Consider the following 17,540-nt stretch of genomic DNA (forward strand, 5'->3'; position numbering starts at 1 on the left):
AGAGGTGGTGTTAAATATGTGTTGGCATTTCTCGATGTGTGTACGAAATATGTGAAGCTATACCCGATAAAGGCGGCTACAGCCAAAGTGATTGTATTAAGATTGATAAAGGATTATCTTCCACATGTTGGTACACCTAAGGCGATCATAACTGACAATGCTAAAATATTCACGGGACTCCGATGGAAGCAGACTTTGTCTCAAATCGGTGTAAAACACATACTAACATCATTTTACCACCCACAAGGCAATTTGGTTGAGAGGATTTTTAGAGAATTCAATCGATTTATGAGGACGTATTGCCATAATAAGCAAACTGCGTGGGCAAATTATGTGGAAGAGTTTGAGCAGATATACAATAATATGCCCCACTCCTCAACTGGATATACACCTTGTGAATTGATGTTCGAAACCAAAGAGGAGAACTTCTGGACTGACCATATCCCCAAAACTCAGGAAACTGAGATGCCTTGGGAAGAAAAGATAAGACAAGCTATCATAAATATGACGAAAAAGGCGGATCAAAGAAAACAACGATATGACAAATTAATAAAAAGGGTACAGACATACCACGTCGGAGAGAAGGTACTAGTTAAACGACATACCAAATCATCCGTAATAAAGAAAAGTATCAAGAAATGGGAGTTACTGTATACTGGACCATATATTATCCTACAAATTCCGAATCTGGGGGCTTATCTGTTAGCATACCCGGTGTCGAACAAAATAAAAGGATTATTTTCTCATAACGACTTAAAAAAGTATAATGAAGATTAGAAGACAGTGAGTAATGGTGTTCCGAGTGACAGAAATGAACGCTCGTAAAAAACATAACCATAAACTCTGTGTGTAGTGATAGAAACCTTTAAATTGAAATAGTTAATCAGTAACATAGAGTATAGAAATAGTGACTAACTATTATTATCGAGTGTTGTAAAGAAGATAGTGGAGTTAGGCTTCACCTGTGTTGGGGTGAATATAGGACTTTAGCATTGCTAATGTCATCAAGGATTAAGGATCTGACTGAACTTCAAGAAAATGAAATGTTTCCCGCAAATGACGCTGAATAATCTAAAGAGGTTCCGAGTGAATATTCATATATAATCTCATGTGAACGCTTAGATGTGTAAACGTGTGAAGGAATGTGTTGTGGTAGTGAATTGTGAGTGACGGTTAACGCCGCAAAGATAATTTCCCGCGCAAAACAGTTGACGTCGGCGCGAGAATTAAAATCGATATAGACGATACAGAGATGCTTTGTAAGAGACTCGCACCAAACGCGTGAATAAACTGATTCATGTTGCACTTTAAAAGGAATAGGTGTTATAATTAGAAGTTAAGAATTTTTAATTTATTAATGAATGATTAAAGAAAGTAAATATTCATAGATTCAGTAGTAATTTAATGGTTCGTGTTCGTTTGAGAATTTTTTTGTGAAAAATCCATTTCCATATATGAGCATGGATGAACACCGTATGAATCAGAGAGTAAATGAAAGAGGTGAATTCGCATTTCTCAATGCTAATAACTTTTACATTTCAGCGCTCAAACGTAAAAATATATGTATTTAAAATAAAAGGTTTTGAGTATAGCTAAATTATATGGCTTATCAAGGAAATATGGATGATGTCTTGGTATAAAATGAACTACACTTTCCATTATTCGATGATTTGAATCCAAAATCTATAGTAAGTTACATGAATCCTTTAAATTACGAAGAACAAATCAATGATAGAAAATCTGTGAAAACTTTTGGACTTATAAGCACAAGTGGGGAGGCAAAGTAAAAAAGAGTATTCAAACGAGAAAATCGGATGATGCTTTTGGCAACATCATTAAGTAATCGTTGAATTCCGTGAAGTATGTCGTAACAAAAAGGATCCATGAAGCCATAAGGATTTTGCTTTCAAAAAGGAGAATCTTGGACGGTGCAACCTAATCAGTTCTCTTACAGGAAGAGTTTCCCTTTTGGTCATTGCTAATTCTTTTGGAATGAATGTTGCATGTGAATTCGAGTATCCCCGTTCCTTCTAATCATCCCATTGTGGGCCGCGTAGAAGATCAACTACAGAGTGGGCCGCGTAGAAGACCGACTACAAATGTGGACGTCGGGGACATGCAAGACCCGGGGGAGTTTAGCACCGCAAGATATTGTACTAGAAGCAAGATCGTAAAACGCGAATTCACGTTATTTATTGTAAAACGTTTTTTTTTTGCTAGAGGCACAAACCACTCTTCTCCAAATTGTGATACAAATTGATCCCTGTCTTTCCTTTAGAGATGAATTTCAAAATTATTTTTGTTCTTCTATAGGCTTTCCTATCTTCTATGTACCGTAGGCTGGGGGTCTAAGCTTAAGAGGTTTTCCAAGGTTTCCCTGCTTAAGAAAGTTCCCGAATGGGTAGACCCTGACATCAGTTCATAAAAGATCATCTTCCTTGGTTGTGCACAGCAAACATAACACCTAGATGCACGTAAAAGCAATACAGCCGCGGTACCTGTCTCTTCATTTCTTCTGTCTTCAACATTTCTTTTCTTCGTCTGTCTCAAAAATAATATTCTTTTTCAGTCGGAGGACTGACAATCATCACTTCTGGGTTATCCACGCTAATAGATAGCTCGCGAAGTGTGTTCGGTGAATCAAAATTGAGCTCACAAACTTCGCTCGCTGCGAGGGGCATTGTAATCTACCCACTGGAAAATTACCCTCTATCACGCAATAATTAATAATGGTCAATCAAATCATCCACATTTATTTACGTTTGAAAAGTATCTGATCAGATTTCCTAGTAATATATGCGCCGACAGCTCGTCGACGCCAAGGTATTTTTCTAGTACGTTTATTCCTTGGAACAACAGAGGTACGAAAATGTATGCTCCATGGTTATTATAGTTATAGAGAGAGGGAGGAACAGCTTTGGAAGTATTCGTTTGAAGATTAGCGGATTGCTAAAAGAGTTTTATTTATGCTTCTTCGCGCTAAAGCGAACTAGTAAAGAGGATAGTTTGTGCCGCTAGCTAGATAGTAAAGAGAAAGATAAACCTGTACCAGAAAATAGCAAGAGACTTGGAACCAACACCAAACGGAACATGTATGGAAATGAATCAATATAATTTTGCCTCTGAAATAAGGTTTGTGACCATTTTATTCTAGAGTGAATGACGAATGAGTTCTCTGTCTGAATCATTAATGATTGTCTGGGCCCTGTAATTAATTGGGAAGTTTCAGCTGTGACGGAGAGAGCCTGCAATCTCTGAGTTTATAAATCGTCCAAAAAGGCTTCGTCCACATCTGAAATTTTAGATCTGTCGTAAACTGAACGAATGGTTCAAACGATCGATTTTCCCAACTGAATGCAGCGCTTAATAATAATAACCAATGCAAAGATCTTTTCTAGCAAGCCAGCCGCTGAATATTAAGACGAAGGGCTCCACCAGAGATTCTACTAGGCTGATTTTAAGTAATTAACATAGTTTAAACTGTATACAGATAAAGAACATTTCTGTGTGAGAGTGAAAGAGCGATAAAGGCGACAGATACACTTCTGTACAGACAAAACATTACACCAAGTTAGCGGCAAGCTGCATTCACCACATATAGACTTTCATCATTTACAAAAAAGTAATCAAAGAAATTCATTATAAATGGTATAATATTAATTTTGTTGCTAAGTGAAATGGTTAAAAACAAACATTAAATGTATGTACCACATCTAAGTGCAGTAGAGCTGTATTAAGGGATAAGTTATATTCTGGTGGGTGTAACAGGGTGGAAGCAGGGGGAGGGAAGGGGTAGATTCTAGAATCATGAGGAAACTTAGGTCACTGGATTGTGGTCATGCACTTATCTTTTTGATAAAATTATTTAATTGGATAGATAAAAAAATCTACTCACCGCATGGTGGCAGAACACGCACATAAAAGACTGTTGTGATTGGCAAGCTTTCATAGCCAGTGGCTCCTTCTTCAGGGAGAATGGTTGAGGTGGGAGAAGAAGGGTGAAGAAATAGGACTGGAGAGGTCTCTAGGACAAGGGGTAGATTTCAGGAAAGTCACCCAGAACCATGGGTCAGTCTTTCCTTCTTATCCCATACAGTAAGACTAAGATGGCGGTGTGTGTAGATATGCGCGAATTTACTCCAAAAATAAGTTACAGTGAAGCCGCAAAAAATTCGTGTGTAAAATGCAAAAGTGAATTCTTAAAGTAAAGTTAACATATTGCTAGTTTACAATGTGTAATCAGCAGTCTAAGAGTAGAAATCAACATCCTGAAATCTGAAAATATGGAACTGAAGTCGAAGCAAAACATGGATCCATTGTTTCAAGACAGATAGAAGGACAAAAACTTTCGCCAGAACATGGATACATTGCCACAAAATGATGCTGATAAATCATCAAAATGGAAGGTAGTACACAACAAGCATCAAACATTCGGCGCTAAAACGTCGTCTACAGCAAATGTTTCAAGGTTCGAGAATGTAAACAATTTTAATGTACTTTGTTCTAGTAATAGTCTCACAGAAAGTGAAAACAATTGTAAGAAGAGTGTGCTGGTAAACTACCGGAAAAAGGTTAGGTTTGATCTTCGAAAGCCACAACGTTAAGTTAACAGCAATGAAAGTGGCAGTGGCGTGATCCAGTCTGCTGTGAGTGAAACATCAACAAATCGTCTTCACATTTTCACTGATAGTCATGGTAGAGTAATGGCTGATATAGTGAAAAGCAGTTTTAATGCTGCCGATGTTTGTGGAATCGTGAAACCAGGTGCTGAACTTCAAGAAGTTGTAGCGGGGGTGTGATCCTGAAAAAGTAAAAAAAACTAGTGTGTGATCTTAATAGGTGGCTCAAACAACATTGCCTGCAATGAAGGGAATGATGTCATACAGTCGCTCAGGATGAAAACATCGGCACTTCATCAGTCTAAGGTATTTGCTGTGAACATTCCCAAGAGACATGACTTAATCCCACAGTCCTATGTAAATGAGGCTATCTCACAAACAAACTCTAAGTTAGCAAAGTTGTGTAAGCATTTTCACAATACTTGTGTTGTAGATATAAGCAGGTTTGGACAAGAATTATTTACAATACATGGTACGCACCTGAACAGATCAGGAAAAAAGCATTAGGTACCCTCTTACAAACAAAAATATTGGAAGAAGTCCACAAATGTACTCCAAAGTTGGAACCAATCACACTTAAATGGCTCCAGCCATCAAGTCAGACTCAGTTTCAAACTCAAATGTTTCAGGAAATTGTTAGTAATGAAAGTACTGTGTCTGTAGCTACAGATAATTTTTTGGGCAAAAGTTTACATCTGTCTCTAATTCCAAAGAAATGACAATTTTTCACCAAAATGTGGGAGGGCTTGGTAATAAAGTAAATGACATTACTGTTCTGTTAGAGGAACCACAAGGAATAAAAGATACTGATGTATTATGTTTTAGTGAACATCATGTGAAAGATATTGAAAGGTTGCAGCTAAGTGGTTTCTGTCAGGCAGTGCATTACTCTAGAACCATCATGGGAAAAGGTGGAGTGGTAATTTATTTAAAAAACAACATATCTTACAATGCATTAGATTTAAAGAGCCATTGTATAGAGCAACAAATTGAAGTATGTGGTGTTGAGATTACTGTAAATGACTTCACGGCTATAGTGTTACCACTGTATAGATCTCCCTCAGGGAATTTGAATGTATTTCTTAAGCACTTAGATTCTTTATTATCCAAACTGTACTCAAAGTCCAAGAACTTGATAATTACTGGAGAATTTAATATTGATTTCCTAAATGAGAGCAATAGTAAAGCTGATTTAGTACATGTAATGGAGTCTTATAATCTGATGACAATAGTAGATTTCCCAACTAGGGTTACTGTTAACAGTAAAAGTCTGATAGATAACATATTTATAGATAAGTCTAAATGCAATAAGATCACAGTACATCCAATCTTTGGCCTTTCTGATCATGGTGGTCAACTGCTTAGGCTCAATTACATCAGTCAATTACATCAGTGTGTGCAACAATTCTGAACAATCTTGGAAATCTTTTAGGACAATAAATGAAGAGGGCCTTAAAAAAATCAACGACAGCCTAAAAGAGATAGATTGGAGCCCAGTTTATAAGGAAACAGATGTAAACAAAAAGTAAAATTCATTTTTAAATGAATTCATGTCTGTATTTGAGTCCATCTTTCCCAAAAAAGTAGTTAGAAATAGTCATATAGGCAATGCCAAGAAGTCTTGGATCACTACAGGGATAATTAAATCTTGTAGAACAGTTCTCTCAGGACTTGTAATGATCCAAAGAAATGACAACACTACAAACTTTACTGTAGCATTCTCAAGAAGGTTATAAATAAATCTAAAAGTATGTGCATAAAATCAGAAATTGAAAGCTCAGAAAATAAACATAAAACTATATGGAATGTAATAAAGAGGGAAACTGGCAGGACAACAGGGAACATGTCTCAGGTAGAGATTAAAGCAGGGGGCAGTATCATAAAGAAACCTGAGTTGGTTGCAGAAATATTTAATAACCACTTTTTGAGAGCAGCAGAGATGACAGGCTGTAATGGTTCTATGGAAGAATCATTGTCCCTCCTACAGAAAGCTATTAGTAACAGAATCCCACAATTATCTTTACCTCCAGTTACTGTAAGCAAAGTCATAAGAGTAATTAGCTCATTAAAAAACAAAAATTCTGCTGGTGCGGACAATATTTCTAGTAAAATACTGAAACACTGTTATAAATTTGTTGGTCCCATCTTATGCAACATATACAATACATCCCTACAAGAAGGGATTGTCCCTGACAGACTAAAATTGGCTGTAGTGATTCCTCTCTTTAAAAAAGGTGATAAAAGCATTGTTACAAACTATCATCCAATATCCCTCTTAACTACATTCTTGAAAAACTCATGCACAGGATTGTAGACCATCTCAACTTCCACAGTATCTTAAGCAAAAATCAGTTTGGTTTTCGTGCCGGTCTTTGTACTCAACAGGCAATATTCTCTTTCAGCAACCAAGTTTTGGAAGCCATTAACAAAAAAAATGTCTCCAGTGGGTATTTTTTGTGATCTTACGAAAGCCTTTGATTGTGCAAACCACCAAATTCTTTTGAAAAAGGCAGAATACTATGGTTTAGGTGGTACTGTTGGCTTGTGGCTACAATCATATCTAAAGGATCGGAAGCAGACTGTAATGTTAAATGGCTCTTCTGGAGAACCTGCCTCGTCTGAATGGGGCACGATAACGTGTGGTGTGCCTCAGGGCTCTGTTTTGGGCCCACTGCTTTTCCTCATCTTCATTAATAATCTCCCTCTTTGTTCTGAGACAAGCAGCGAATTTACCCTGTTTGCTGATGATACCACAATTCTAATTGACGGTTTGATAGGTCACAATCTTGAACAAACTACAAATACTGTTTTTAATGACATCTTAAATTGGTTCTCCTCAAATGGTCTCTCTCTCAATGCAAATAAAACTCACTATATGAGGTTCCATACATCTCGATGAAGTTAACATAAAATGTAGAGATCAACCATTACAGAAAGTTGAAGATACAAAATTCCTGGGTGCTTATATAGACAGCAAATGTAATTGGTCAGTTCACATTCTTCATCTATGTAAAAAACTTAGCTCAGCAACATTTGCATTACAGGTAATTTCTTCAGTGGCTGAAGTCGACACCATTAAGGTTGCCTACTTTGGTTACTTCCACTCATTGATGTCATATGCTATCATATTATGGGGTAACCAACCACTTGCAAAAAAGTTTTCACCGTCCAAAAAAGAGCAATCAGAATAATGTGTGGGGTCCATCAAAGACACTCTTGCAGGCACTTGTTTCGGAAGATAGGTATCCTAACAACTGCCTCACAGTATATTTTTTTCCTTGCTGACCTTTGTGTGCAAAAATTTTTCTCTCTACCAAGACAACAGTAAATTCCATGGCTATAGCAGCAGAAACAAAAACAATCTACATTTCAAAATGAAACATCTCGCTCTGGTACAAGAAGGAGTTTACTACTCCAGCATTGAACAGCTTGTTCAATGCTCTCCTACTCCATATCAAATGTGTTCACACAGAACTGCCAAAATTTAAACAAGTTCTCAAAGATTACCTGACAGAGAAATCTTTTTATACTGTGGATGAATATTTGAAAGAAAATGTATACCATCACTAAACTTATTGTGTCTAGAAGTAGTTCAGTTGATTTTATTGTGCATTTGAGCATTAGCACACTTTTTGTAACAACAGATTGGCTGTACCTGTATTTACTCTTGTAGGCGTGATTTAACTTTGTGCTCTTATTTTTAACCTTTATTTGAAACTCCTTTTTCTGTTAAATGGTTGTTATGTTATCTAGCTGACATTGTATCTATTACTGTATTTGTAGTGTCTTACTTAAACTGTGTACAATTTGGCATTGAATTGCCCTTCTATTTATTGTAAGTTTAAATTGAAACCTGTACAATTTGACACATTCCATATCCTTGTGATTGACTCACTAACTGGATCTACGGAACATGAAATAAATAAATAAGTCTCCCCTGACCAGCAGTTCTGGGTGACTTTCCCAAAATTTACCCTTTGTCCTAGACTTCTCCAGTCCTTTTCCTTTGCCCTTCTTCCTTCCCCCTCAGCCCTTCTGCCTGAAGAAGGAGCCACTGGCTCTGAAAGCTTGCCAATCACAACAGTCTTTTATGGGTGTGTTCTGCCACTACTTGGTGAGTAGATTTTTTATTTATCCAGTTAAATAATTTTATCAATAATTGACTTTTCTTTTTCAGATGCACTCCCCTCCCCCAGGGGTTGGGACTTTTAGTATGTTGTTCATGGCACTCCTTCCTACTACTGTATGAAAATTTGTGACTACACAATTTATTTCTTGCACTTGACCTTTTCTTGTCATCATTGATTGGACTATGGTGTGTTGGCTCATCAGTGTTTGTTCCCTGAGCCCAACAATGACACACAGGTGAGAAGGAGCATTTCTGTGGATGGTCATCCCTGAAGTTCTCCACCATGCAGACATCTTGAATATTTTTCTTTCTCAATTATTTTTAGTGTTGGGAAGAGTGAAACCCATTGGGACACTGCACAGTAAATCATTATGAAGCGTGCCATGGAAATAAATCTAATTATATATGGTATAGATTATATGAGAAATATGGAGCAGCGATGTTATTAAACACACATAAAAAATAGTTGTACCAAGAGAAAAAAATGTGATTCCATACAAAATTTCAATTGGTGTTATAAAAAAAAAAAACAAGTATAAAACATATCTGAATTTTTTAAAAGATTTAAATTAGTACAAAAGGTCCAAACCACTTTGAGAATACTGAAACACTGACTGATGAGAGGGGACTGCATTTCATTAGTTTCTATTAGTAAATTATGAAACAAAATATGTTACATTCCTTTGAGGTATCTCTATGTTTATTAACCTGTGACGAGACCAAGATATACCACCACACAACAGATCATAGGTGTATCAAGAAGTCTAGAGAGGTGTTAAGATTTTGTACATCAAACAGAAAATTTCTGGATACAGATTTTTTTCTACAAAGGGCTCTTTAAGGTAGATTTCTTGTAGCACTATAGAACTAGTAATGCTACTTATTACAGTGACTCGATGGACAGGATTCAAATAATTCAGTCTTCTGTAACACAGGGCTTCCTCCCTTAAAATATGTTGCTCCTCCATGCCAAAGACAATTTTCATGACATTTCACAGTAGCAAAAAATATTCATCGATTGTTTTAAATTTCCACAGCCGGAGGAGGAGAAAGATAGGAAACAAAGATGGTAGTCAGCCTATGAAGGTAGTGTATGCATAGCTCATAAGTCTTTCAATGGGAGCGGAATTCAGAAATGCTGATCACAGTATCTTTAGACAAATAACTGTTTAATTTGTAGTAACGAGCAAGAAATTTAGATGTAGCTTTTTACCTTACTCTTGTGTCTGGAGAAGCAACACCAAAGACACACAGTTTTCCTCCACAGTTGAGCATCCAGAGAGCATCTTCCATTGCCCTGCCATTACCACTGCACTCAATAGCAACATCAAAACCAAATTCTGGATCTTTCTCTTTTTGCTTTTTCAGTTCAGCTGGGCTAACGACTTTAAATCCAGTTCCTGAAAAAGAGAGTACAATTAAAAAATTTTGATGAAATATACGGGTGATGTTTCATCAACAGATTCCCTGAGATTACCAGGTTTTACCAGCTTCCCTATCCAGATTCCCCTGAACGATATTTTAGTGTATATGAGAACAAGTTTCACATTACTAGTTTTTTATGGTAACAACTGAAATTTTTTGAACCGTCACTTCACCTTTTAGTGATTATTTCAAGTTCACCTGGGATTTACAGTTTCATCAACAATTCTGTAAATTATAAGCTCTTGCCACCTCTGTAAATTCCACTGTTACTGTCATCTGCCACAATTCCGTGTCATGTGAGATCATGAGAAATTCTGACAGGAACATGATCTGATCTGTTCTCTCTGGAATGTAATATGAATAGACTCTGATAGCAATGACATATCTTATATCAAGCAACATGTTCTTCACACTATGATCAGTATTAAATTAATGCACAATACTGTGAGTTGGCAAAGTACTAGAGTGCACTGAAATTAGTAAAAAGGAAATAAAGCCTGAGTACTCAGTACCAGTCTGCAAATATTATGTTTAAATATGGACACACTTTTTTTTCAGTTTAAAGTAGCGTCTTTGATTTTGTGCGAATGGTGAGTTCATGGCTATATGACAAACTCTCATGAACAGTCTTGGTGATGCAATGGGAGATGGACCGGAAGCCTAAGGGCCCACAGAAAATAATGAAGAGTCCCACAGGCAGTGAGGATATGACATGCAGATGTGATCAAGCAACAAACATTACGACAATTCAATGCATTTCACTTTTTCTTACTCAGTTCCACATTGTTTCTAAAGCAGAATCTCATAACTATTTGTAATAAGAAACTCAGAACATTTATTTCTGCCAAAAAACAGTTCAATTTCCCCTAGAGTCTCCCAGAATTCTGTGAATTTATTGAATTCCCAGAGAGTTCTTGGATTTTTGACTATTTGTCACTTATTGTAAATAACTCATGAGTCAGATCTTTATGTGGCATGTCAAACAACTAGTGACTGCTCTAAATACATCTCTTGCTCTATTGCAAATGAAGATACAATGCTGGTGTAATAACATAACTGTTCTGGCAGTCAATTATAAAAACACATTTTTCTTATTGTTGTTAGGATAATCAAGTATCCTCCAACTCTTCATCACATGATGAACTATCTCTTTCCATTTCCTCCTGGATGGTGTTTTAGTCTTAAGTTCTTCCAGCATCATTCTGATGCTTTCTTTGATGTCTTCTGTCCACCTTCTCCTTGGTTTTCCTCTGTTTCTTTGAACTTTGGTTCTTCGGAGCATTACAGCTCTTTCTAGTGAGTCTTCTGCTCTTGTGATATGCCCAATGCAATGTAATTTCATCTTCAGTACTTTGCCTCTTAAGATTTTTTGGCTTTATTTTTTTTTCAGAATAGTAGTTTCTGTTTTCAGCCCACAAAGTCTTCAGGATTCTTCTTCAAATCCACATTTTAAAAGAATAGATTTTCTTGGAATCCATTTCTTTTTATTGTTCATGATTCCATCTGTACAAGACTACAGGAAAGATCAAAATTTCAGTGATTTAGTCATTTTTATTTTGGTTGATAGCGACAATTTCCATTCCTTTAGCAGCTTGCTGAATTTAATTGTGACAGGTTATTAAGCTGACTCTTCTTCTTATTGCTCACTGTGGAAACTACTTTTTCGTGACATATATATATAGGAAGGAGAGGGAAAGACGAAAGGAAGTGGGTTTTAAGGGAGAGGGTAAGGAGTCATTCCAATCCCGGGAGCGGAAAGACTTACCTCAGGGGGAAAAAAGGACAGGTATACACTTGCACACACACACATATCCATCCACACATATACAGACACAAGCAGACATATTTAAAGACAAAGAGTTATATATATATATATATATATATATATATATATATATATATATATATATATATATATATATATATATAACAGAGGGAAACATTCCACGTGGAAAAAATATATCTAAAAAGAAAGATGATGAGACTTACCAAACAAAAGCGCTGGCAGGTCGATAGACACACAAACAAACACAAATATACACACAAAATTCAAGCTTTCGCAACAAACTGTTGCCTCATCAGGAAAGAGGGAAGGAGAGGGAAAGACGAAAGGATGTGGGTTTTAAGGGAGAGGGTAAGGAGTCATTCCAATCCCGGGAGCGGAAAGACTTACCGTAGGGGGAAAAAAGGACAGGTATACAATCGCACACACACACATATCCATCCACACATACAGACACAAGCAGACATGTCTGCTTGTGTCTGTATGTGTGGATGGATATGTGTGTGTGTGCGATTGTATACCTGTCCTTTTTTCCCCCTACGGTAAGTCTTTCCGCTCCCGGGATTGGAATGACTCCTTACCCTCTCCCTTAAAACCCACATCCTTTCGTCTTTCCCTCTCCTTCCCTCTTTCCTGATGAGGCAACAGTTTGTTGCGAAAGCTTGAATTTTGTGTGTATATTTGTGTTTGTTTGTGTGTCTATCGACCTGCCAGCGCTTTTGTTTGGTAAGTCTCATCATCTTTCTTTTATATATATATATATATATATATATATATATATATATATATACACTCCTGGAAATGGAAAAAAGAACACATTGACACCGGTGTGTCAGACCCACCATACTTGCTCCGGACACTGCGAGAGGGCTGTACAAGCAATGATCACACGCACATGTGTGCTTGTGTCTGTATGTGTGGATGGATATGTGTGTGTGTGCGATTGTATACCTGTCCTTTTTTCCCCCTACGGTAAGTCTTTCCGCTCCCGGGATTGGAATGACTCCTTACCCTCTCCCTTAAAACCCACATCCTTTCGTCTTTCCCTCTCCTTCCCTCTTTCCTGATGAGGCAACAGTTTGTTGCGAAAGCTTGAATTTTGTGTGTATATTTGTGTTTGTTTGTGTGTTTATCGACCTGCCAGCGCTTTTGTTTGGTAAGTCTCATCATCTTTGGAAATGGAAAAAAGAACACATTGACACCGGTGTGTCAGACCCACCATACTTGCTCCGGACACTGCGAGAGGGCTGTACAAGCAATGATCACACGCACGGCACAGCGGACACACCAGGACCCGCGGTGTTGGCCGTCGAATGGCGCTAGCTGCGCAGCATTTGTGCACCGCCGCCGTCAGTGTCAGCCAGTTTGCCGTGGCATACGGAGCTCCATCGCAGTCTTTAACACTGGTAGCATGCCGCGACAGCGTGGACGTGAACCGTATGTGCAGTTGACGGACTTTGAGCGAGGGCGTATAGTGGGCATGCGGGAGGCCGGGTGGACGTACCGCCGAATTGCTCAACACGTGGGGCGTGAGGTCTCCACAGTACATCGATGTTGTCGCCAGTGGTCGGCGGAAGGTGCACGTGCCCGTCGACCTGGGACCGGACCGCAGTGACGCACGGATGCACGCCAAGACTGTAGGATCCTACGCAGTGCCGTAGGGGACCGCACCGCCACTTCCCAGCAAATTAGGGACACTGTTGCTCCTGGGGTATCGGCGAGGACCATTCGCAACCGTCTCCATGAAGCTGGGCTATGGTCCCGCACACCGTTAGGCCGTCTTCCGCTCACGCCCCAACATCGTGCAGCCCGCCTCCAGTGGTGTCGCGACAGGCGTGAATGGAGGTACGAATGGAGACGTGTCGTCTTCAGCGATGAGAGTCGCTTCTGCCTTGGTGCCAATGATGGTCGTATGCGTGTTTGGCGCCGTGCAGGTGAGCGCCACAATCAGGACTGCATACGACCGAGGCACACAGGGCCAACACCCGGCATCATGGTGTGGGGAGCGATCTCCTACACTGGCCGTACACCACTGGTGATTGTCGAGGGGACACTGAATAGTGCACGGTACATCCAAACCGTCATCGAACCCATCGTTCTACCATTCCTAGACCGGCAAGGGAACTTGCTGTTCCAACAGGACAATGCACGTCCGCATGTATCCCGTGCCACCCAACGTGCTCTAGAAGGTGTAAGTCAACTACCCTGGCCAGCAAGGTCTCCGGATCTGTCCCCCATTGAGCATGTTTGGGACTGGATGAAGCGTCGTCTCACGCGGTCTGCACGTCCAGCACGAACGCTGGTCCAACTGAGGCGCCAGGTGGAAATGGCATGGCAAGTCGTTCCACAGGACTACATCCAGCATCTCTACGATCGTCTCCATGGGAGAATAGCAGCCTGCATTGCTGCGAAAGGTGGATATACACTGTACTAGTGCCGACATTGTGCATGCTCTGTTGCCTGTGTCTATGTGCCTGTGGTTCTGTCAGTGTGATCATGTGATGTATCTAACGCCAGAAATGTGTCAATAAAGTTTCCCCTTCCTGGGACAATGAATTCACGGTGTTCTTATTTCAATTTCCAGGAGTGTATATATATATATATATATATATATATATATATATATATATATATATATATATATATATATATATATAGGGAAACATTCCACGTGGGAAAAAATATATCTAAAAACAAAGATGATGTGACTTACCAAACGAAAGCGCTGGCACGTCGATAGACACACAAACAAACACAAACATACACACAAAATTCTAGCTTTCGCAACCAATGGTTGCCTCATCAGGAAAGAGGGAAGGAGAGGGAAAGACGAAAGGATTTGGGTTTTAAGGGAGAGGGTAAGGAGTCATTCCAATCCCGGGAGCGGAAAGACTTACCTTAGGGGGAAAAAAGGACAGGTATACACTCGCACACACACACACATATCCATCCACACATACACAGACACAAGCAGACATTTGTAAAGGCAAAGAGATGTCAGTCGAGGCGGAAGTACAGAGGCAAAGATGTTGTTGAAAGACAGGTGAGGTATGAGCGGCGGCAAATTGAAATTAGCGCAGATTGAGGCCTGGCGGATAACGAGAAGAGAGGATATACTGAAGGGCAAGTTCCCATCTCCGGAGTTCTGACAGGTTGATGTTAGTGGGAAGTATCCAGATAACCCAGATGGTGTAACACTGTGTCACCAAGCAGTCTGCTTGTGTCTGTATATGTGTGGATGGTTATGTGTGTGTGTGCGAGTGTATACCCGTACTTTTTTCCCCCTAAGGTAAGTCTTTCCGCTCCCGGGATTGGAATGACTCCTTACCCTCTCCCTTAAAACCCAAATCCTTTCGTCGTTCCCTCTCCTTCCCTCTTTCCTGACGAAGCAACCGTTGGTTGCGAAAGCTAGTATTTTGTGTGTATGTTTGTGTGTCTATCGACGTGCCAGTGCTTTCGTTTGGTAAGTCACATCATCTTTGTTTTTAGATATATTTTTCCCATGTGGAATGTTTCCCTCTATATATATATATATATATATATATATATATATATATATATATATATATATATATATGACAGAAAATTAGGGCTAAATTTAAAGAAAACAAAAATTTTGACAACAAATTCTTCAAACTTAGCCCAAGGCCAACTTTTTCACTTTCAGCATACTTTAAAGTCTCCTTTACTGCCTGCTGTACGCATCGTGTCATCTGCACATCTTAAGTTGTTGGTTCAGTGCACCCCCGCCCTTGCAATTTTAATTCCAGTTTCCATGCCTATTCATTACTTAATCACCATACTAAAGAAAAGAATCTGATGTACCTCCACTCATGAAGCACACAATTTCAGAGATCATGCATCCATACAGTTCACAGGCTGACTTATAGAGGCTACCTGGGTCACCCCTCTGGTGCACTCTGGCGAGCTGCCAAAGAAACAGTATTATTTAAGCATTCACAAATTAGTGCTTGGCCAGTATTGGTGTTGTCCATTTAATGTGTTCAGTGCTATGTGCAACCTGTACTTAATGGTATCTTACGATGGCTCTATAAAATACTATGCTCCATAAATCACATTTGTTGTTACTGTAACAAGCTTGGCGATTAGTGAGGGTTACATTTCTATAGCATATTAGTGTCAGTGCTAAGTAACCCAACAAACATCTTGATAGAAGAAATACTCCAACATATCAATGCCCAGCAGTGAGCTTTCACAGAACAACAGCAGGCTCTCACCACCACTCTCAGTCAAGTGGCATCTGCATGTTCACAGCAGGTTACTCTTCTGTCAATGCAACCATTGCCCTTTCTGGCATGTGATGATTGGGACTCCTACAAGACATGATTACACCAACATTTCCAGGTCTTTTTGTATTGGCAATATAAACCTATGTAGGGCTTTCTTTCTTTCCTGATATTTCCTGTGCATGTATCACTTGTTGTGCCAACCTGCACCTTGGCACGATATGGCCAGCTTATCATTTGATGAGATGTGCAAGCTTTTCTCAACCTATTACTGTGACAGAACCCATGGTATTGCAACACGTGTGGAATTTTAATGTTGTTAGAAACACCCAAGCCAATCTTACAAAGCCTGGGCTGCAGAATTACATGGGTTGAGCTGTCATCGTAAATTTGTCACTAGTACCCATCACGAGTCTTATGCTGATCATATGGAGTGTGATGTTATTATTTGTCTGGCCCTGAATAGGGAAGTCTGTGAAAAAGCATTTCAATGTGAGTATCCAGCACTTACAGATTTGCTCATACAGCACAGTCCTTTGAAGTGTCACGAGCCGCAGGCAATCAGATTACTGCATGGGTGGAGGTGTTGCAAGCTGCTCAGTCAACACCTGTTAGGCATGCTGTAAGTGTTCAGGATGATGGGGAAGCTGCTGTAGTAGTACAACCTTTGACTCAGCCTTGGATGAGGCAGCATCAGTTATGGCCACAGCAGCAATAGGCCTTGTCACAACAGTGGCCATGTGCTCCCCCCCTTCTGTCTTGCCCATATTGCTTTTTCCAAAATAAGCATGCTGTGTGCACTGAGTGTTGGGCTGTTTGCAATGTCAAAAGAAAGGCCACATTACATCAGTGTGTAGCTCCTCTTCAAATGTGACAGACACAGTAGTACCGATGGACATAAACTGTATCTCTACAATGACCATCTCCCCAAACAAATTGTTTATTGACATGTGTGTGTTTAATAAAATGCTAAAAATGCAAGCGGACACAGGAGCTGCAGTGATTTCAGTAAACCCACAAACATACATAGACTTTGGCTCCCCTCCCCTCACACAGGTTAGCTACAATAAACAACAGATTTTGATCCTATGTCAATTATCTGTTGTTCCCCTTTCACCTTCCTTGTTGTGGATCATTCCCATACTGGAGACTTGTTTGGGTTAGATGAATTTAATGATTTTGATTTCTCCATTGCTGATGAGGTAAATTTTGTGTCAGATCAAGTTCTGTATCAACAACTGGAATCCTTCTGCTCTGTTTTCATCACTCTTTTCCCCTTGTCTTAGTTGTGGTATCAGTTTTCAGGCCTGCATTACCACGAAAGAGTCCACCCGTTC

General features: G+C 39.3%; 1 protein-coding gene across 1 annotated transcript in view; it reads right to left on the minus strand.

Annotated features, from left to right (window-relative positions):
* Positions 1–17,540, minus strand: part of LOC126203680 (uncharacterized) — a 62,847-nt gene that overhangs the window by 13,513 nt on the left and 31,794 nt on the right. The window contains exon 6 of the mRNA XM_049938045.1: positions 9,962–10,148. Coding sequence (XP_049794002.1) covers positions 9,962–10,148 — 187 coding nt within the window. The remainder of the gene's footprint in view (positions 1–9,961; positions 10,149–17,540) is intronic.

This window comes from Schistocerca nitens, chromosome 9, assembly GCF_023898315.1.
Source record: "Schistocerca nitens isolate TAMUIC-IGC-003100 chromosome 9, iqSchNite1.1, whole genome shotgun sequence".
In the NCBI taxonomy this organism is placed as follows: Eukaryota; Metazoa; Arthropoda; class Insecta; order Orthoptera; family Acrididae; genus Schistocerca; species Schistocerca nitens.